The following is a 22,157-nucleotide window of genomic DNA, read 5'->3' as shown; positions in this document are numbered from 1 at the left end:
GAGGAGAGGGTAGGGGAGGGGAGGAAAAATAAGCCCTTCCCCTCATTTGGTCAAAATTTTAAAAGGGGAAGGAAGCCAAAATATATTATCCTAAGTAAAAAATTAAAAATATAAATTATTATAATTAAAAAATATATTATAATAAAAAATATTTAAATAAAAAATATAATATTATAAAATTAATTATTTTTTATAAATATATTATTTATCAAATATATATTTAATGCTAAAAAAAAAGCATGGCCTAAAGAGAATAAAATTTCAATTTTTTTAGAGCATATAAAATTTGTTGATTTGATTATTTGAAATATACTATTATATTAATTAGAAAAAAAATACTGTACCAGTTTTTTAATGCATATATTACCATGATAAGAATAAATTTTTATTAAATTATATAATTTAAATTAAGATGTAAATTAATTTATATAATATATCAATAAAAATATAAATTAATATGTAAGGGTAAAATGATAAATTGATTATTACTATCCCTCTCCTCCTCCTCTTGAATCAAACAAAGGATCATTAAATATTCCTCTCTTCCTTCTCTTTTAATCAAACCAAATAAGGTGAGGATAAAAACTCCCCCACCCCCTACCCCACCCCTCCCTCGAACCAAACATACCCTTAATTAACCTCTCCTCTCCTTCCCTCCCTCGAACCAAACAAACCCTTAATTAACCTCCCTTCTCCTTCGTTGAACCAAACAAAACCTAAAGGGGAGTGCTAAAAACGTGACGTTCATGTTTGGAGTTCCTTATTTATTCATTTGTCTCATTTGTTTATTTAAGTTTTACTGAGTCAAAAACGTGAGGCTTTTTCATGTAGGTTTCCTATTTTCTAGCGTTATTAGTTTCATATTATTTAACTATATTTTGAATAATGCGGATACTAGATATCTGATAGTTGGAGAATTACGTGGGAGTGGGCTCATTACTCATATTATAAAGATATTGATATAATCTTTTGAGATAGTAGATAATCAGAAAGTATTCTCCAAGATAATATTCAGTTTGATGATTTTACTTCCTCTCTCTTTTGTTTTACCGGATTCGGAGGATTGTCTTGGCAACGAGACTTGATCATCCGGGGGAGGTTCTGGTGTTGGACTTAGGGTTGGGGCTTCCGTGAGATGTTGTATACTTGTGGCATTCATGAGGCCATTCTCTTGCTTTAAGGGGTTGCTTGGTGGTAGTGGTGGTGACGATGCTGGGGAGGGTACTAGTAGGGGCGGTGGGGCCGGCGGTGGAAAAGAAGGTATGGACGGCTCGGTTTGGTTCCGAGATAACGGGAAGCATGGCTGCGGTGACTTCTCCATGGCGGTGGTTCAGGCCAACCGGATTATTGAAGACCAGAGCCAGCTTGAGTCTGGTCCATTGGGCACTTTTGTCGGCATATACGATGGCCATGGAGGTTACGATGCGGCTCGATACGTTTGCGATCACTTGTTTCAGAATTTACAAGGTCTTTGATTCGGAAACCCGTCTTTTGTACTCATTTAATTCTGGTTCTTGCGGGCTTTAAGTGGCCACGTTTTTGTTTTCTGTGTCATTCACGAGTACGAATTGTTATTAGTGATTCTTCATCAATTCACTTTTCGTGGTCTTTTATAGTTTGAGATTTCAAAAAATAAGCACAGTTGGAACTTATGCCATGCACGCTGTATTACGAGTTATATTTAATTTTAGAGTTCTTGATCGCTGAACGGTAAACGTTACATCATGTCTTCAAATCTTGATCTCTCCTGTTCCCTTCTTTTCTGAGCCGAAGGCTTGTTGTTATATTGGTAAATTGTCTGCCCTCAATGTTGGCTTCATTGCGGGATAGAGCGTGTAGGGATTTTGCTCCACGTTATCTTTTTTCTTTTAGTAAATGAGCCCTTCCTTTTTTAGCCGTATTAAACTTCGTTCGTGTGCACCAATATCAGCCGAGTCACAGGGATCGGTTACACGTGGGACCATTGAAGGAGCAATTCGCCGAACAGAAGAGGGATTCAGCCGACTTGTGGCAGAATCATGGAATGCTCAACCTGCTTTGGCTACTACTGGAACTTGCTGCCTCATTGGTGTGATTTTTCGGCAGACCTTATTTGTGGCAAACCTTGGAGATTCCCGTGTTGTGTTGGGCTCAAAATTGGGCGGCGGTTCAGATCTTTGGCAATTCCGCTATCACATGAACACAATGTAAATGTTGAGGAAGTTAGACGGGAACTCCGAGATTTGCACCCAAATGATCCCCAAGTTGTTCAAATGAGGCGTGGAGCCTTTAGGGTAAAGGGTATCGTTCAGGTAAGTGCCTCTGTTTATATCCCTCCTAGGACCCTGTTTTTCTTCCATGTGGAAACTAATTTTTGCTGAAACGTATTCAAGAAACTTAATTATTACTTATAGTAATCATAATGATCTCTTTTCTTGAAATTTTGTGGAGGAGCATGTTCAATTAAAATCTCTTACTTACCTGTGCCTTGCTCTGAGAGTCTGATTGTCCAAAATGATATTCTGTGTGTAATCTATATTTTGTGAGGTAAATATGTCCGTATGCAATGCCTGAGATTTTAGTTTATTATTGTGTCTTTTGTACCCCGTGTCTTTGGCATATATAAATCTGCAAATGTTGATGAAAACAAGGATAACCCTGTCAAGCTGAATATGCTGCGTTGTCCTCGCAGTCATGTCTTGATTAGGCACAGTATATATGTAAAAGAGTCACGTTCCTCCATCGTATATGATATTTTTTCAAGTGAGGAGAGTCAGTATTGCAATTGTGGGGGGAAAAAGTGAAGGTGCTTTTATTCTGCAACTCCTCTATTTATTTGTTCATGAAGTCAAATTTTGTCAGTTTTACTTTCCACTATCTGCAGTAATGATGTTATTATATTTCCTGGTCCATGATTGTATTTAATTGGTGCAGGTCTGTAGAGCCATAGGCGACTTGTATATGAAAGATGCGCAGTTTAATCGGGAAGCCATTGCTCCAAAATTCAGACTTCCTGAACCAATGGACATGCCTTACCTGACTGCTAATCCAGAAATTATGATTCATCCACTCCATGCAAATGATTCCTTCCTTATATTTGCCTCTGATGGTCTGTGGGAGTTCTTGGATAATAACACAGCCGTAGGTATTGTCAAAAGCGGTCCGCGTGGGGTAAGCAATTTCTTTGTAACTGTTGATGATTTTCCTACTGTACCTAATTTTCACACCTGGGAACTCATTCCTCAAATTTTCTCGAATGCCTGTAAATGTAATTTGTAAAACGCTTTGGTCCCACTCACACATATGTACGTGCTTCTTCGGCTTTAGTTAATTAAAAATACTCTCCTCAAGTTTGCAACATAATGTACCACATGTGATACACGTTGAGAATAGAGAACAATGGATTCATGGATTGCTTTGAGTAGGTTTTGAGAGTATTTAGAAGCAGAACTCGTTTATGCAAATACTGTCATATGAGTAATTGACTGATCGTGGATCTGCAAAGTTTATATAAAAAGAAAAGGAAAGAATACAATTGAAATGAGCCAGAAGAGAGCGTGGTGGAGCTAGTTGTCGTTTTCTTTATATGCAAAGAAATCAAAACAGCGTGGCGGGTTGATGCAGGGGAGCGCAAAGAGACTAATCAAGGCTGCACTGACGGAAGCAGGAAGGAGGAAAACGATGAAACTGATAGATCTGGAAAAGGTTCCGAGGGCTGAGCGGCGCGAATACCACGATGACATTTCTGTGATTGTCGTCTTCATAAACCACAACCTTGTTTCCAGAGGCGCACTTTCTGACCCACCTGTCTCTGTTCGATGCCCTCCCACGTTGCATTGATTTCTGATATCACTGTTCTTCCCGCCATTCGTTTATTCAAATTCTTTTCCCTTGGATACTACTAGAATATAATACACATCAACTGTTGATTGTTTCCGGATTTAATTCCCTTTTCTACTCGTTAATTTCACGTTCCGTTATTCCTTCGTCCACGCCCATCGTATATAGTAGTTCTAAGATGCTATTTCATTTTTTTTTTTGAGCTGAGGTGCTATTTCATATTTTTATTACTAACATACTCCTCCGGTTCTAATTATAAGACCCAATTGACTTATTTGAGGAGATTAAGGAAGTAAGTTAAGTTGGTTATTTATAATAAATAAGTGTTGTTATTCCTAAAATATCCTTGTTGATTAAGTATATTGGCTAAAACTATCATTATTAGAAGGATTATCTTGGAAAAAATGCATAAATATAAGAGACAAAATGGATTGGAGTCTTATAATTAGGACCAAATAAAAAGTCAAATTGGGTCTTATAATAAGGATCGGAGGAGTATATAGATACATCTCTGGCAATATATATATATCTCACATGTGCAATTACAGAGAATGGGTTACATTATTTGTACTGCGATCTATTTGAATATTTACATATAGTATATATATCTCTATATTTTTACGAGTACGGACGACACTTTCACATATTATGTAATTTATTAATTGTTAATTGAACCTGTGTCTTCTTTCTTGTAAAGTGGACATGTCTATCTAGCGAACCAACAAAATTAGCGGTATACTAAACTAGGATTACATAAAGTTTTATGTATACCCGCGTCCATCTATCAATGTCTTGGGGGAAGAAATCTAGTAACGTTATTGTTAATGCTACTCCTCCGGTCCTTAATATAAGACCCATTTAACTAATTGATTAGATTAAGGAAGTTAGGTAAATTAGTTAATTATAAGAAAAGTGACACATTTTCCTAAAACACCATAATCATCTTTCTTAATACCCCTTCTCCCTCTTCTACTTGATTATGATTGAGGGAGTATCCATATGGGTAATTTAGAGAAAATTAAAAAATATGAAAAATGGGTCTTATATTTAGGACCAAAATCAACTCAAGAATTGGGTCCTATATTAAGGACCGGAGGAGTATTTCGTAATTATTTATCATCAATAATTTTCATATCAAATTTTCAGAATTTGCAGGCAATATGTGTGTTCTCATTGTAATGATGCCTAGAGAAAAGAGATTAATATTCATCAAACTTTTTGTTTTATTAAAAAAAAAAAGAACCGCCATGTGTTTAACAGCCCAGTAAAACTAAAATGAAGGTGCCATATTATTTTTTATCTATCATCTATTTGTTATAAAATTTATTTTATAATTCTATTTTAATATATTTGTATATTGATAGATTCATGTTGAAATTAATTTTGTAAGAAAAAATATAACATGAAAAAGGACTGCATGGCCATTATGGAAATTTCAGGGGTACCCGAGCAAATAAGGTATTTACAGTCTCGGCGGGTGGACTCGCTTGTTCTCGACGAAGACCTAAGCATAGGGCATAAGCCCCATCTCGGTACCCGGCGATTAGCTCGTGAGCTTCCGCTATGCTTAATGCTTAGCATAAATTACCGTTATTCTGACTTCCTGTGCACATCGATCCCTATTTCTGGTTCCTGAAAACGATTTTCATGATTAAAGTGCTATGAGAATGTCACGGTCTCGCTCGTTTTTATACTCCTTCGCAATTGTACTGAGTCTTCTCTTGACTCCCTCCGAGTCGGCACCGCAAGCCTTCAGAAGAGATCGCAGTCACGCTCAATGGCACCATGGAGCTTTCCACGACGTGCGAGATAGCGTCCGATCCGATGTTCGCCGCATGCTTCACTCTCGCGCTGAGGTAGAATTTTCTTTCCAGAAAACGCAAAAACGGAAAATGACCAATGGCAGCGGCTTCGTTCTTTGTTTTGACTTTAGAATTAGGTTTGTAGAGTTAGGAAGTGTTTAATTCCTTTTTAAAACTAAAATATGATTGTTCCTCTTTGTACAAATACGGTATTAGTCTTATAATCATGTGTTTCTCTGTCTCTTTGCGATTTGGGTTATGCATGACGTTTGTGCTGTAGGTTCCGTTTCAAGTTCCGCTCGAAGTGAATGTGGTTCTTGTTGGTTTCAACAAAGATGGAGGCTACAGATACTCTATTGATGCGCATCAATTAGAAAAATTCCTCAAAATGAGCTTTCCATCGCATAGACCATCTTGCCTAGAGACTGGCGAGCCTCTTGACATTGAGCATCACATGGTGTATAATGTTTTTCCGGTAAGCTTCTTGATTTTTCCCCCTTTTAATTGGGTAGTGATTCGCCTGTGCTTTGTTTATTATGGTACAAATTTGATACCCATCTGTCATTCACATTACAGCGGTGTCATATCTTTTGTATGATCAATATTGATGCTTGCTATTCCTATTTGTTTGCTAATTTGATTGCTTTATAATTATATATGTTCTCAGTGCAGTTCGTTCTGTCATATACTACTTTTGATGGGTCTGTTGTAGGATTCTATATTTGTATGCGAGAAATTAAAGTTTATATGGGTGAATATGATTATTTAGATTATTAAAGTTATGGTCACTACTGAACTTGGCTCGAAGTTTATATAAATTCTGGTGCATATGTATCGGTGGAATAATAAAAAAAATGATATGTGACTGCTTGGCGTTTCGGTGCGTAATCCAGCCACTGGATTAGATTTTTGTTTCTTCCTTAAAGCATTAATGTTACAAACAAAAGGTTACAACCATTGAATCACATGACTCAGGTATTTTCTGTGCTTTTTATTGCTGAAAGGCTTGAAGAGGTTAGGATCAGGCCCTGCATCATAATCTAACTGATCCCCAAACTTCTTGCTCATTGGGCCCATCACATTTACTTAATGGACTGCAATCAAATTTTTTATTGCTTTTTTTCCCACATGGTGTATTTTTTGTATCAAGTGCTGCACACACACTTTATCTCGTATTCTTTCTGAATTGTAACATTTTTTATTTAATTCTCATCTCAGTCTGGACAACCTGAATTGATAGCACTAGAGAAGACACTTAAAGAAGCTATGGTTCCTGCAGGAAAAGCTAGAGAGGTAAAATCCAGTTTTACATGCCACTTGTTGTTTGCTTGCTTGATTTTAGAAAATATATGCCCTTAGCCTTAAGAAAAGGTCCTGCGTGTTTAAAATTTCCAGATTGAATTTGGAAGGGAGTTACCCTTGTTTGAAGTCGAAGCAACAGCTGTGGAGGACATATTTCAGAGGCTGTACTCTTACATATTTGACATGGGTGCTGAGGGAAATTCTGGCACCGAGAAGGATAGACCAGAGCCAATTGCAGTATTTATATTAAACTTTGATAAGGTATAATCTATTCTTTTCTTTATAAAGCGCTTTTCCTACTTTGTATTGAACCAAAGTCAGTTGATGTCAAATTCTTTTAAACTACCTGCAGTGCTTAGAAGTTTTTGTTGGCTGACTACTATAACTGACAAAAATTAATGAACACATGATTGGGTTTTCTTATTCCCACTTGCTTAGACAATTGTTGTGACTAGGTTTTGTATTTTTTTTCCTACTAAACTCTTATATTGCAGGTTAGAATGGATCCTAGGAATAAGGAAATTGATCTTGATAGTTTGATGTATGGGAAACTTCCTGAGCTAAGTGAGGATGATATTACAAAACAAGAAGGAGATTACATTTATCGTTATCGCTACAACGGTGGAGGAGCATCCCAAGTTTGGCTGGGCTCGGGCAGGTATGAAATAATTTGATAGTGAACTTATCTTGTGTATGATCCAAAAGCAGCCAAAATTTGTTTCCCGTGGGTATTGTTTGCAATGCTCTGGCAACTTCTGGAATAAGCACCGGAGGCAATTGGAGTTGGATTAATGGTCTGAATCATGCACAACCTGGAGTTAAGCATGGATTTTAGTTTGCTCAGAGCATTTTTTGTATTTGTTTTATAACATGTACGTCCATGATCTTTTTTTTCCAGAAATATTCAAGAGATTATTATTGTGTAATATTTGCAAAATTACAATATATACAGACACATATATGTTAAATTTGATAGGTTGCATCAGTAGTTAAGAGAAGAAAGTATTTTCTAAATTCATATTTTATTTGTCCAGCCAAGAATTCATTTTAACCTAAACTTTTTTTAACTCAGTTGTTATATTGGTTTCTGCAACTTTTTTTCCCTGAAAACTAATAAAATATGTTCTCGTATAAAAAAAATATACATTTACATATTCACTGTATTAAGGAAAAAGGGTTGTTTGTTCTAATACATATATATATATATATATATATATATAGCGAGAGAGAGAGCACGTGCCTATCCAAATATGCAAGCCTAACTTTCTTTCTGTTCTGTTTAGATATGTGGTCATTGACCTCTCAGCAGGGCCATGCACTTATGGGAAAATTGAAGCTGAAGAGGGAAGCGTCAGTTTTAGAAGTCTGCCAAGATTACGAAGTGTTATGCATCCAAAAAGTTGGCGAACATTTGCTGATCATTCCAGCCATGACATTTTTCTTGGACAGCTTGCCTCTTTGATATCAATCACGGTGGAGCATGTTATAGCTCCTGATGTTAGGTATTTGTGGATTGTGATATCCTCTTAGACATAATCATGGCTCACTCAGAATTTAAAAGGCTATTTTTTATTGGTGTCTCTTTGTTCAATATTGAGCATGCTACTGATTGGAACACTTGAATGTCACATGACTATTGTACTATTTCTACAATCTGATCTGTTCTTATCCTTGTTTGCAGGTTTGAAACTCTGGATCTGACTTCAAGATTGCTTATACCTATAATTGTCTTGCAAAATCACAATCGATATAATATTATGGAAAAGGGCCATAACTATAGTATTAATGTCCAAGAAATTGAGGCAGAGGTTTGTTACTTTTAAAGTAATTTGTAAATCTGTTACATGACATTGACTGGTTGTGAAATCCAGTGTAGTAAGACAGGAACAAATGGGACAATGACCCCTTTTGCTCTCCTCTTAGGTGAAAAGGATGCTTCATGATGGGCAAGAAGTAGTTATTATTGGGGGTGTGCATTCACTGCATCGCCATGAGAAGCTGGCAATTGCGGTGTCAAAATCGATGCGTGGCCATTCCCTGCAAGAAACCAAGAATGACGGCCGTTTCCATGTTCATACCAAGATGTATCTGGATGGTGCTCTTTTGAAAGAGGTAGCTGCCTTGTTAATATCTTTTTACTTGTATGATTTACACGAGTAATAGCTTCTTTCTTTTTGTTGGTATGTGGTTTTGGCATCCTTACTTTTAGATTTTGAATCGGGAAAATGACTTTGCATCCCTCACTAAAGCAATTGACAAATAGGAAACTATCTGATTTCAGTGCCGTTATAGCCGTTTATGGAAGGCAGCTTTCCTGTTTTTCTTACCTATCTCTATTTGATGTTGAAACCTTTTTTTGCAGGAGATGGAACGTTCTGCCGATGTGCTTGCTGCTGGATTGCTTGAAGTAGCGGATCCATCTCTGTCAAGTAAATTCTTTCTTCGGCAGAACTGGATGGATGAATCTGATGGATCAACAGATTCTATTCTTAAGCATAAGCCTCTTTGGGCCTCGTATGACTCAAAACGGGGCAAGAAAAAGAAGAGGAATGTAAAGAAACAAGGGGATCTGCAACCAACTTATGGAACTAGAGTAATTCCTGTGTATGTATGGATATATTGTTTTTGCTAATGCATGTAGATATAATTATCACATTAGTGTATCTTTATTCCTTTTTATTTTGAAACTTCACTTTTTCTCTGTTGATCTCTTTTTATGGCTCTCTAATTTAGCTTTGTCAGGATCATCTGAATGAAATCCTTGTAATTGTTAGACTCTGGCGTTTCTTAAATGAAATGCTCTATTCATGTTGCAGTCTTTGCAGACAAGCTTTTTTTGAATCTTGCTGATAGTGATTTGGTTCGTATTGATGGTATTATGTTTCTAAAGTAAGATAATATTGAAATTTCTGAATGCAATCAGTTTTATATTGCAGTTTTGTGCTATCATTGGCAGATGTGGATCCAAACCTTATGATGGAAGATGAAAGTATGGTGTGGACGAGCAATGATGTTGTCATTGTACTTCAGCATCAAAATGACAAGATTCCTTTAAGGTGAATGAAAATAAATTGCGTTTATCCATTACCTGCGGACCCATATTTTTTAGTGGACTTTAGACATACCAGTATCGTGTAATAGCAGAATGAATAAATTTGTTCGGCTAATGAAATATGCTACTGATTCCTTTAAGAAACCATATAATCCTTCTATGTGGAATTTCAAAGCTTGCCCACACAAGCCCATGCAAGCCACCACTTCTTTTTTTTAAAAAAAAAATTATCATCATTAATTTTAATGATACTTTTAATCAAGCTTAACTTTATTTTTCTTTGTGGTGATATATTGCCGATGCAGTGTTATGACTTTTTAAATACTGTTCGTCATTTTTTGGTTCATGAATACCATCCTTTCCTCGCTTATTGTATTTGTTTATTTTACTGAACTTGATTGGAAGAAACTACGTAAGGTCCATTGTTTATTCTCTAGTATTTCTTTTAGGCTTATAGTTTGGTGTTTTCATAAAATAACTAATGTCTTTCTTTTATGTTCTGTTTGACAGTTATGTTTCTGAAACACAGAGAAGGCATGCTGTTCCATCTCAGGCTCAACGACACATATTAGCAGGTCTTGCATCAGTTGTGGGTGGTTTAAGTGCGCCCTATGAGAAGGCTTCTCATGTACATGAAAGACCAGTTGTGAATTGGCTCTGGGCAACTGGCTGTCATCCATTCGGACCATTCTCTAATACTTCTCAAATAAGTCAAATGCTTCATGATGTGGCCTTGGTAAATGCACATTTAGTATTATGTAGGATTGAGATTATTCCATAAGGTATTCTATATTAGTTATTTAATTGATGACAGAGGAACACAATATATGCACGTGTGGATTCTGCACTACGAAGAATTCGTGAAACATCTGAGGTGAGTTATTGTTCATTTCTGTTGTTAATATTCGTCCTTAGAATGGTTATTGATCCTATCCCATTTCATGCAGACCGTCCAAGCTTTCGCAGCAGAACATCTTAAAACTCCTCTTGGTGAACCGGTGAAGGGAAAAAGGGAGAAATCAACCACTAAGCTGTGGTTAGAGAAGTTTTACAAAAAAACTACTAACTTGCCCGAACCATTTCCGCATGAATTGGTTGAACGCCTGGAAAAATATCTTGATGTGAGTACTTAATTTCAGTTATGGAATTGAGTGTGTTGGCATTTCAAGTGTCTTAGTAGTTTGCAATGTACATGTACACACCAGGGCCTTGAGGAGCAGCTTGTCGATATGTCTTCATTATTATATGATCACCGGTTACAAGATGCCTTTTTGAACAGTTCAGACATCTTACAGAGTACCATCTTCACCCAGCAGTAAGTTATTCTGTGGCATATGGCTCGTGTCTATATTTTGTCAAAGTGGGAAAGCTAATTCGAAGAGTCTTTCTTTCTTGTATGTAAACGTAGAGTGGCCAAAATACACACACAGGTGCCCGTTTGTATGTGGATATAGAACACTTGTGCTTAAGTTTATTGTCGTGAAATAATCGTATGCAAGTGTTATTTCCTAAGATGGATCATACGGCTTATTTTATTTCCTCTAAAACATTACTAACTCCATCATTTTGGGTATTTCTAGATATGTTGATCATGTTTTGGCTAGCGAGAGGGAGAAAATGAGATGCTGCAGTATCGATTACAAGTACCCGGTTCATTCTTCTCAAACCTACATCTATGGAGGAATACTAATCGCTGGTTTCTTTGTGTACTTTGTTGTAATTTTCTTTTCATCTCCAGTCCGCTGACCTGAAAACATTTTGAAACCAACATGGAACACTCGCAACAATTTTTGATACATGGAGCACAATGCAGTGGAATGTTGAGTGGGTTGTGTCTCTCTGTTGGATTCGCCATTTCTTCTGCTTCATCTGGCTTCCCCATTCCTATTTATAGGTAGTTGGAATGTTTTGTTAATTAGTCTTTAAAAAAAAGAAACAGAAAGACTATTCTAGGTTTTTGCTACTAGTTGCAAGTTTATCAAGAATTCAATTATACTACCTCCCGTATCAAATTATAAGAAATAGTTAGCTGATTTGAATAAATTAAAAAATAAATTAAGTTAGTTATTTATAATAAATAAGTATTTCTTTTCTTAAAATATCTTTATTAATTAAGTGTATTGATTAGAACTATTATTATTAGAAGAACTACTTTGAGAAAAAATGCATAAATATGAGAAATAAAGTGGATTGAGGTTTTATATTTAAAATAAAAAATAAAAGTTAAAGGAAGTGTTTTATTAAGGATCAGGTAATAAACATTTAAGTAATATATATGCAATTTTTACTGTTTTTGTTACTGAGATGAAATTTTATTAAGGAAAGGGGCACACAAACGGGAGAAAGAGTTGAAAAAGTCATAATCGCTTCGGCTCACGCTTGGCTTACGCGCAGCAGCAGGTTTGCGGGAATCTTGATATAGGGGTTGTTTGGATAAAAACAAATTATGGTTTGAAGAATAATTTTTTTAAAAAAATAAAAGTTATTTTTTAGAATAGATTTTAGAAGAATAAATTTTTTGAAAAAATAATTTTGATAAAATGAGAGTGTTTGGATAGTTATTATCAAAAGTATTTTTTTATATGCACAAATTACTAAAAAAGATATAAATTAATAAAAAGATAGATTTTGTAATATATTTTAATTTGGAATAATAAATTTGTTAATAATATGTTTTTTGCCAACATGATAAATAATATATAAAAAAATATAATTAATAATTAATTAATGTTTGTATATATATTTATAAAATACAATATTAAATGTGTTTCTTAGAAAAATGAATTTTTTTCCTAACAGAAAAATCAAGGTATGGAACGAAGGAGGAGAGCTGGTCAAAAAATAAGAAGAACAAGGGGGGAGAAAGAAGGAGAAAGGTAGAGACATTGACCCTGACACTGATAGGGCAAAAACTATTGCTTATACAGCCACCGAAAGCGAAAAAAATTCACTTTTGATGAAATCTTGGTTTTGATGGGGGAAACCATGATTTTGTCATAAAAACCATGGTTTTACAAAATTATAAGGTGTTTGGATACTTTTTGAATTAAAACTTGGTGTGGACATTAAAAGTGTTTTTTAAGTTTGCCAAACATCCCCAGTTGGATGTGTTTTTTGTAGTATGGAAATCAGGTTGAGAGCCAATCAACGGTACTCTCAAATCTCTCCGTCATCTCAATTTCGACCACTCCCGCCCTATGGAATGTGAATGACATGGTCAAAGCCAATTGGGAGGTGTTCTGGAATGTGTGGAGCTACGTGGCTCCATCATCTCCATCCATTAAATCAACGGTAGTGGCAGCTGAATTTTTGTACCCTCCAGAAAAATCTAGAAGCTTCACATATGTCCGCCGCCCACCGCCGTCGCCTATCGCCAACCAGAAAAAGAAACATCGGGGTTCTGAAGACGCTGTGTTTTGAAGAACGTTGACGAAGAAGAGAAGAAATTAGCGACGAAACAAGAAGATTAGTGACGAAAACTTGCGATCGAACCTTGCAACTAAGAATTCTATCATAAATCTCTCATGAATCCATCCGGTTCTATAGGCTACAGTATATTTATGGTTGAGAGAGTCATTAAGGGAATGAATACCTTATTAATCTTATACTCCTCCGGTCCTTAATATAGGATCCAATTAGAAGGTTGATCTTGGTCCTAAATATAGGACCCCTTTCTCATATTTTTTCATTCTTTTCTAGATTACCCCTATTAGATAATTAAATACCACAATAATACTCATTATTCATTAATAATGGTAGTTTTCGCTAATGCACATGATTAGTAATGATATTTTCAGAAAAATAACATCTATTTATTACAAATAACTAATTTAGCTAATTTTCTTAATCTACTCAAATTAGTCAACTAGCTCTTATATTAAAGATCGGGGATAGTATTTTTTTACAAAATAGTCATTGTAGTAGTTGCACGTGTTAAAAATTCTGTTAAATAATAGTTCTAGCTAATACATATTATTAACAATAGTATTTTAGAAAAGATAACACCTCTTTATTATAAATAACTAACTTAACAAATTTTTTAAATTTATTTAAATTAATCAACCAGTTCTGATCAGGTTTGTGGATGAGAAGTATTTTCACACCTTTTGAAAATTGTTACGGACAAGGGGGGAACATTGCCATTAACAAATAGCGATAGAAATTTATAAGATCTCGTACTTCAATTACTCTTTTTTTAAAAAAAAAATTGGTTTTTAAATTAAAGTTTTCGAACTTTCAGATTAATTCATAGTACGTTTGGATACTTAGGCAGAAGTTTCTTAATATGGAGAATCGGTCCAAAGTTCACAAGAAACTATCACATCCTATATGATATTATGATCGGACGGTGCGTGAGCCAGGAGAATTTGGACTACGTTGGTACTGGAGGAGGCGAGTTAACCAGACTTGAATTTTTTTCAAATGTCAGTTTTTTTCTAGAAGTGTAAACCGAGGGTATTTTGGGATATCTATATTTATTACCTAACTTAATTACCATCCTTAATTTAATCAAAATAGTCAAAGGATCCTATATTAAGAATCGGAGGAGTACTATTTCCAACTGTTGCTAAAATTTAAAAACAAGTTGAATGAATACATACATACATATATATATATATACTCCTCCGGTCCTTATTATAAGACCCAATTTGACTTTTATTTGGTCCTAATTATAAGACCCCAATCCATTTTATCTCTTATATTTATGCATTTTTTTCCAAGATAATCCTTCTAATAATGATAGTTTTAGTCAATATACTTAATTAGCAAGGATATTTTAGGAATGACAACACTTATTTATTATAAATAACCAACTTAACTTACTTCTTTAATCTCCTCAAATAAATTAATTGGGTCTTATAATTAGGACCGGAGGAGTATTAAAAAGTGTTATTTTTTCTGGTAACGAGCTAGTCTGCTTTAGGCCAGTAAATGAACTAGTAGTTAAAAACGCGTCCCCCAGCCAGCCAAGCTGAAGCTGACAGTCAACGGAGAATGCCAAAGCCAAAGCATGTGTTGTCCACACCAGAAATCACCCAACGTGCTAAATATTAGCGAAATTTACAATTAAATCCCACACGAGACGACAATATGGTATTTATTTTCTGTCGTGCGAAACACAACCATGATTGAAACAATCATAAGAACTAAAAATAATTTCTTACGATTCCTAGTTAAGAAAATAATAATTAAAATTTTAACTATTTCAATTTATTTTTATTTATTATTACTTTCAAGTAATTCTTTTCATTTTTTTCAAAAACTCCAATTTTAATAAATATTGCATCATGGCATGCGTATTTCTATTTCTACTCTCCCTCAACAGCTTGCTCTGCAAGACACGTGAACCTTTCAATGCTCATGGGGCCCACACTCTCCTCCCCCTATATTATTGGAAAATTCCGGCTCCTTTGCGTTCACAACTCGCGAATCCCTCTTTTCTCTCATTCCCGCAAATTACCCCTCTCACTTCCCCCGCCATGTGTCCATCCGGCCGTTCCCTCTCCCTTCCCTCCTCCTCCTCCTCCTCCTCTGCATCCGGCTCCACCGTCAACTCGTCTTTCCGACCAGCATTCGATGTCCTTGATTCTGACCGCGACGGCAAGATTAGCGGCGACGATCTTCGGGCATTCTACGCCGGCAGGGATGCCGCCGACATCGACGACGACCTCATTGGGACGATGATGACTGTGGCGGACACCAACAAGGACGGTTTCGTAGAGTATGATGAGTTCGAGAGGGTGGTTCTGGGCGGCGGCAAGGAGAACGGATCTGTGAGTTCGCCGACGTCGTTCTTGGAGGAGATGTTCAAAGTGATGGATAAGGACGAAGACGGCCAGCTTAGCCACCGGGATTTGAAGAGCTTCATGGGAATGGCTGGCCTCGCCGTTACTGACGACGACATCGATGCAATGATCATGTTGGCCGGTGGAGATCGAAACGGCGGCGTGACATTCGAAGGCTTGCATCGAATATTAATGAACCGTTGATTGGATCGGCGCAGGTCCTTTTCCACGATTTCTCGGATTTTCTTCGTTTATGCTTTTGGGCACCTAGTTGTTCCAATAATTAATTAATTATGATGGTAGCAAGAAAGAGAACTTGACTTTTAATATTTCTTTTTTGGCCGTCACTTTGTTACTATTATAATTTTTTGGTCATGTTAAGCATACATCAGATATTAACAGTATCCCTAGACTTCAAACTCGATGTGGGCATTTGAATTTATACTTAGCTTCGAAAGCAATCATTTCTCATCTTTTTGTGCTTAATAACTACAGTAAGAGGGGTGTGGGTATCTCCAAATTTTATCATGAATCACTTTGTTTGGTAATTTATTTTTAGTAGATTATCATAAATTGAATTGATGCTTCCAAAACGATTTGTTTTACATTTTTTTCCCATTAAATTAGAAGAATAGAGTTCGACTCAGCGAAGAAAAGTAGCTCAGTTAAATTAGTTCTGTAAATCAACCACAAACTGATCGAGATTGCCTATTATAATTTTATAAATTAACTGTGTATATTGCAGAACAAGGAGCAACATATGAAACTCTTACTTAAATTTATGAAGTATTTGGATATCATTAAAAGTATTTTTTTATATAAATTGAGATAAATTTTTTTATATATTTATTTTGTATATCATAAAATCACTTTTAAAACTATGCTTTGATTTCTATCCAAACATCCCTTTGATATGAATCTTGTGTGTAGGCAATATCCCTCCCTCCTCTCATGAAATTATTATTTTTAATTTTACTCAAGAGGATAGAAAATGGTATAGATGTATTTCTTGTTTAGTTTCATTAATTTTAACATATGTATAAATTTAAATGTACAGGTATCTTTTTGTTTTCTTTTAATACAACATACAGTACATGATATAAAAGTTACATAACTAATTTGTTAATATTGAGAAAATTAAGTTAGTTATTAACTATGTGCATTAAAGTAGAAACTTTTTATTATGTATAATAATCATGAAGATTATTTTGAAAAAAATAATAAATAAATATTGAAATCTTATATTTAAAATCAAATTAAATATTCAACTAATTATTATATATTTAGAAGAGGAGGTACTTAATAAGTTACAGTATTTTTTGTGAAATCTTGAGTTTGGGAAATTGTGTACTAACATACGGTAATATCACCATCTGACGTGTATTGGGAGATGCTGAGGAGACGCGCAAATGGGGACAAAGTACATCGATTTTTTATGACCAGCCAATTAAGCATATTCCAAACGAACGATGTAGAAGGATGCCAATTTGTTTTGCTAACTCGTGGTGGTGTCAAATTATCCGTTCGTATGTTTGTAACCACAAATGTATTAATCTGTCTTTTCAAAGCCCATATTATTTCATGGATTATTATTATTGGGATTATGATTTATAAATTAAGTCTTGGAAATTGCAGACCGTTCCCTAAACCCACCCACGCGACAGCTGGGAAGAGAGAGAGAGAGAGAGAATAATATACAAATACGAAGTTACGACCAAATGATATTTCAATAATCTTTATGTTCCGTTCAGCTTGTATGTAACGAAAGAAGGAGAATATTTCTTTTTTGCAAATCAATATTATTATTGTACGGAAGGAATAAACTTAAATCTTTGCCAGAAAGCTGACTTTAGAGAGATAATTAACAAGAGAGAAAGTGAAAATGGTGTGCGTAGTAAAGTTTTGATTCTCTTATATCCAACCCTATCAAGTATTGTGTTATTTAAGACTCCTCCGGTCTTTAATATATGACCTAATTATTGAGTTGGTTTTGGTCTTAAATATAAAACTCATTTATCATATTTATCAATTTTTCCTAAATTACCCCTATAGATACTCCCTCAACCATAATCAAGTAGAAGAGGAAGATAGGGTATTAAGAAAGATGATTGTGGTATTTTAGGAAAAACATGTCACATTTCTTAAAATTAACTAACTTACCTGACTTCCTTAATCTAATCAAATTAGTTAAATGAGTCTTATATTAAAGATCGGAGGAATATTTGTGTACTTGGGACCAGCCTACTTTGGGTTTCTTTGTAAGATGGAAATCACGCTGAGAATCTGTGTTTCCCAATTTGGATTAATGCTTGCCTAAAGCGAGATCGGTGATACGTGTGCCATGACGCACAAATGAGTTTAATATGTATTTGATATCTGACTCGGACGGTAGGAACTCTATGGGCAATATTATGATTATTAAAGCACAAGCCTCAGTTTTGTAATTTACTTTAAACTAAGGAAACGTTCCAATCAGAATCAGAAATGAAGTTGAAAAGTGGATACTTTTAAATTTGTCCTCTTTTAAAGAAATGTTCTTTATGTAGATTGATGTATCCTCTGTATAGTGTTAAATGTCATTAAGAACAAAAGGCAAAGCTTATTATATTTATGAAGCCTTGGCCATCAGCTGGCTATTTGCACCGGTAGAACTCATTTCAGTACTGAAAAAGACAGAATAGAAGCCGACCAAAAAAGGACCACCGATCGACGAGGAAAAACGGAACAAGACAAGCATCACGAGATGGAACAAAAACAAACGAAAATGCTGGCAACGGATGAAAAAGAAATAAATTGAAAGACGAAAAAGACGGGGCAGAAGCGAGAACGAAAAGCTTCTAGTTAAGGGTATTTGTTTTAACTCCTACATTTAGGGTGAGGAAATAATAATTATTGCCTAAAATAATTGAGTTAACAGCCAAAAAAAAAAAAAGATCAGACCAAAATTTGTATGCCGGCTCGTGTTAGGGAGAACCGGCGTTGGTTCATTGTTTCCTGCTTTTCTCGCTTCCTTTCTTTAGAAAATGATAACTGAAATTAGGAAGCAGATAGAGAACATGAAGATTTAGGAAGCGGCCTACCCTCCTTCGTCACCGTTCTACCTCTTACTCAAAAGGTAAAGAGTGATAAAAAAAATTGTACAACACTAAATATTAAGCATATGAGAAAGTTTAACTAAATCAACAGCAAGGGATATGACTTTCCTACGAAGATGACAAAACATAACCTGCTAATCCCTATGTACTAGTGACTTGATATCATGATGCCTCCGGTCATTAATATAAAAGTTCATTTAACTTTTATTTTTGTCCTAAATATAAGACCCTAATCCACTTTGTCTCTCATGTTTATCCTTTTTTTCCGAGATAGTACTTGTAATAATGGTAGTTCTAGCCAAAATACTTGATTAGCGAGGATATTTTAGAAAAGACAATACCTATCTATTACAAATAACTAACTTAACAAAAAATTTTAATCTAATCAAATTAGTCAACTAGCTTTTATATTAAGAACTGGAGGTAGTATTAATTAACTAAATCCATGTTTACTAGCTATCACAGCCTCTAAGAACAAGATTCATCGCCTCTACATGTAAAGCCAATAAGCTCTGCCACAGCAGGTAGCTCACAAATATGTGTTTGTGTGTCTGTGTGTGGAAGGATCGACATATTAGGAAGGTCAGGAAGTGGCCTACCCTCCTTCGTCACCGCTCTGCCTCTTATTCAAAAGGTAAAGAGTGATAAAAAATACAATACTAAATATTACATCTGGTTCTTAATATAAAATCTCGTTTGATTTTTATTTTGGTCCTAAATATAATATTTCAATTTACTTTGTTTCTCATATTTATATTCCTCTGGTCCTACATATAAGACTCCTTTTGTAATGCAATTTGTACTACAAAAGGGATAATTGCACTACAAAAGGGGTCTTATGTTTAGAACCGAAGGAGTATTTTTTTCAAGGTTGTCCTTCTGATAATAGTAGTTCTAGCTAATATACTTAATTAACAAGAATATTTTAGGAAAGACAATACCTGTTGATTACAAATAACTAACTTAACCTATTTTCTTAATCTCTTCAAATTTGTCAAATAGCTCTTATATAGGACCGGATGTAATATTAAGCATATGAGAAAGTTTAACTAAATCACCAGCAAGGGATATGACTTCCCTACGAAGATCATGACAAAACATCACCTGCCAATCCCTCTGCACAAGTAATCTGATATCATATTAATCAACTAAATCCATGTTCACTATCACAGCCTCTAGTAACAAGATTCATCGCCTCTATATATAAAACCAATAAGCTCTGCCATAGCAGGTAGCTCACAAACAAGTGAGTGTGTGTGTGTGTGTGTAAGGATCGACCTATACAGATCATGAGAATAAGAGTTAACTTAATTGGCTTGCCATGACCCAGCCGAAACAATTAATTAGCACTACTTGAACATTGTAGACAGCTTAATCATGTTGAAGCGCCCTTACAGATTATTCATATAAACATAAATTACACAAACATGCTGCTGGTTCCACACTTTATTTATTAGTACACACGCATATACATATATAGTTGCATGCATGCAACACGCCATATTTATATCAGGGTAATAATTTATATGAAGAGCTATACCAAGGTTGAACTCCTTCTAGTATTAGAAGCCCTTTGAAATTCTTAGAGCTTTTGCACAAATCCACTAGTTTGTTTGATCAGAATTTCAAACTCTATCTAATAATAATATAGCTCTTCACATATATAATAAGTTCATTATTGGATATATTCTTTTGATCCTAAATATAAGACTTATTTTATAGTATAATTTACACTATAAAATAAATCTTACATTTAGGATCAGAAGAGTATCATGATTTCATCAATTGCGTGGAGGTAATTTGCGAGGATCAGTGAAGTAGTGATGACTGTTAAGATGGAGTGCAGCGTTATTATCATCGCTTCCTCCGTTATCTGAATCCGTCATGTACCCACTCTGTGAGCTCTTCTTGTTTTCACCAACCTCTTCTGCATCTTTACCACCTGCACGCTTCAAAATTAATTACACACTGCATGCACACACACACACACACGAGTTTGATCATATATATGACAGTTCTTTTGGTCTTGGAACACAGCGAGATCGACTTTAGTGTCATGTTACATTATTAATTAATTAGCATGGTCTCTAAAAGCAAGACTTGCAATTATAATTAAAACAAATTTAAGCTTTTTAATTAATGAGAACCATGGTGTTATATATATGTATATAATTAAATTACAACACCATCACTACTACACCTGCGCTGGCCTTTCGACCAAAAGCTGTTTGGTTGAGAATAAGCTGCCCTTTTGGTTCTTTGTCATGCTTCAGTTCTGCATCATCAGCATCAGCTTGCAGAGTCATGAGGATGAAAACCAAGGCCAACACCACCACAAGTGAAGGTAATAAGTTCCTCATCATGATGCTCAAACTCGTCTCTTTCTGCAACAACCTGCACAGAACAATTAGTTGAAAGCATATGCCGGAAACTTCCACATACAGTTTTTTTATCTTAAATAACAAAAATTACTATTTCACACACACGCGCGCACACTAATCCAAAAGCAAAATTTAGGGTTAGATATGGAAGTAGAGCTCTACCAGGGATGTCGGCAAATTAATTTGATGAAAAGGTAATGTCAAAGGTTGCCAATTTATAGGGGTTATGTGGAGGACTGTTCAATAATTTGAGTGTTCAGCAGATCTCTTGAGAGGAAAGCAAGAGCATGAAAGATTACACACTACCTACAGCACTTATAATATAAGAGCCAGTTGACTAATTTAAGTAGATTAAAAAAAAATTAGTTAAGTTAGTTACTTGTAATAAATTGGTATTATTTTTTCTAAAATATCTTTACTAATCAAATGTATTGGTTAGAACTACTATCTTATAAGGACAATCTAGAAAAAAAAAATATAAATATGAGAGATAAAAGGAATCAGGATTTATATTTAGGATCAAAATAAAAATCAAACAAGCTGTAATATTAAAAATTAGAGGTAATGTAATATCCTTCATTCTCAGTGGGCTTTCCACTATCCGTACTATTATCGCCAAGCTATGATTATGATCCCTAATCATATCAGGGAATCTCATAGTATATGTTCAATCATGGAATCATTATAGGCCGAGGGTTTTCATTTGATATGGGCCCTTCAGTCAGAGAATAATACGGGATATTTGCAAATCAAGTCACTGTGACTAGTTGACCGCGCTTTTTTCTTTTTTGGGGCGGGGAAACTTAGTATGAGGCTATTGGGTGGATGATAATGATACATCCTACCTCCTTAATAAAATCCTATTTGACTTTTTTTTAGTCTTATTATAAGACCCCAATCCATTTTATTACCTCGGTCCT

The 22,157-nt window shown here is 35.1% G+C and overlaps 2 protein-coding genes and 1 pseudogene across 2 annotated transcripts; all 3 read left to right on the top strand.

The window, feature by feature from the left end:
• The first annotated feature begins 1,157 nt into the window (after positions 1-1,157).
• Positions 1,158-3,819, top strand: LOC114744279 (probable protein phosphatase 2C 42; annotated as a pseudogene).
• Positions 3,820-5,346: 1,527 nt separating this feature from the next.
• Positions 5,347-11,829, top strand: LOC114744277 (uncharacterized). Its single transcript, XM_028932458.1, has 15 exons — positions 5,347-5,675; positions 5,902-6,096; positions 6,840-6,914; positions 7,017-7,184; positions 7,418-7,581; positions 8,207-8,425; positions 8,605-8,731; positions 8,847-9,035; positions 9,286-9,527; positions 9,860-9,979; positions 10,486-10,711; positions 10,790-10,849; positions 10,923-11,096; positions 11,181-11,290; positions 11,556-11,829. Exons 1-15 carry the CDS (start codon positions 5,481-5,483, stop codon positions 11,719-11,721), a joined length of 2,430 nt encoding a protein of 809 aa, XP_028788291.1. The 5' UTR covers positions 5,347-5,480; the 3' UTR covers positions 11,722-11,829.
• Positions 11,830-15,397: 3,568 nt separating this feature from the next.
• LOC114744280 (calcium-binding protein CP1-like) lies at positions 15,398-16,234 on the top strand. Its single transcript, XM_028932459.1, has one exon. The coding sequence runs from the start codon at positions 15,456-15,458 to the stop codon at positions 15,963-15,965; it is 510 nt and encodes a 169-aa protein (XP_028788292.1). The 5' UTR covers positions 15,398-15,455; the 3' UTR covers positions 15,966-16,234.
• Positions 16,235-22,157: the final 5,923 nt, after the last annotated feature.

This window comes from Neltuma alba, unplaced genomic scaffold (genome assembly GCF_004799145.2).
Source record: "Neltuma alba isolate B1F8T4 unplaced genomic scaffold, ASM479914v2 tig00004316_pilon, whole genome shotgun sequence".
NCBI classification, from domain to species: Eukaryota; Viridiplantae; Streptophyta; class Magnoliopsida; order Fabales; family Fabaceae; genus Neltuma; species Neltuma alba.
The sequence above is the reverse complement of the archived record's forward strand: the minus strand, read 5'-3'. Positions and strand labels throughout refer to the sequence as shown.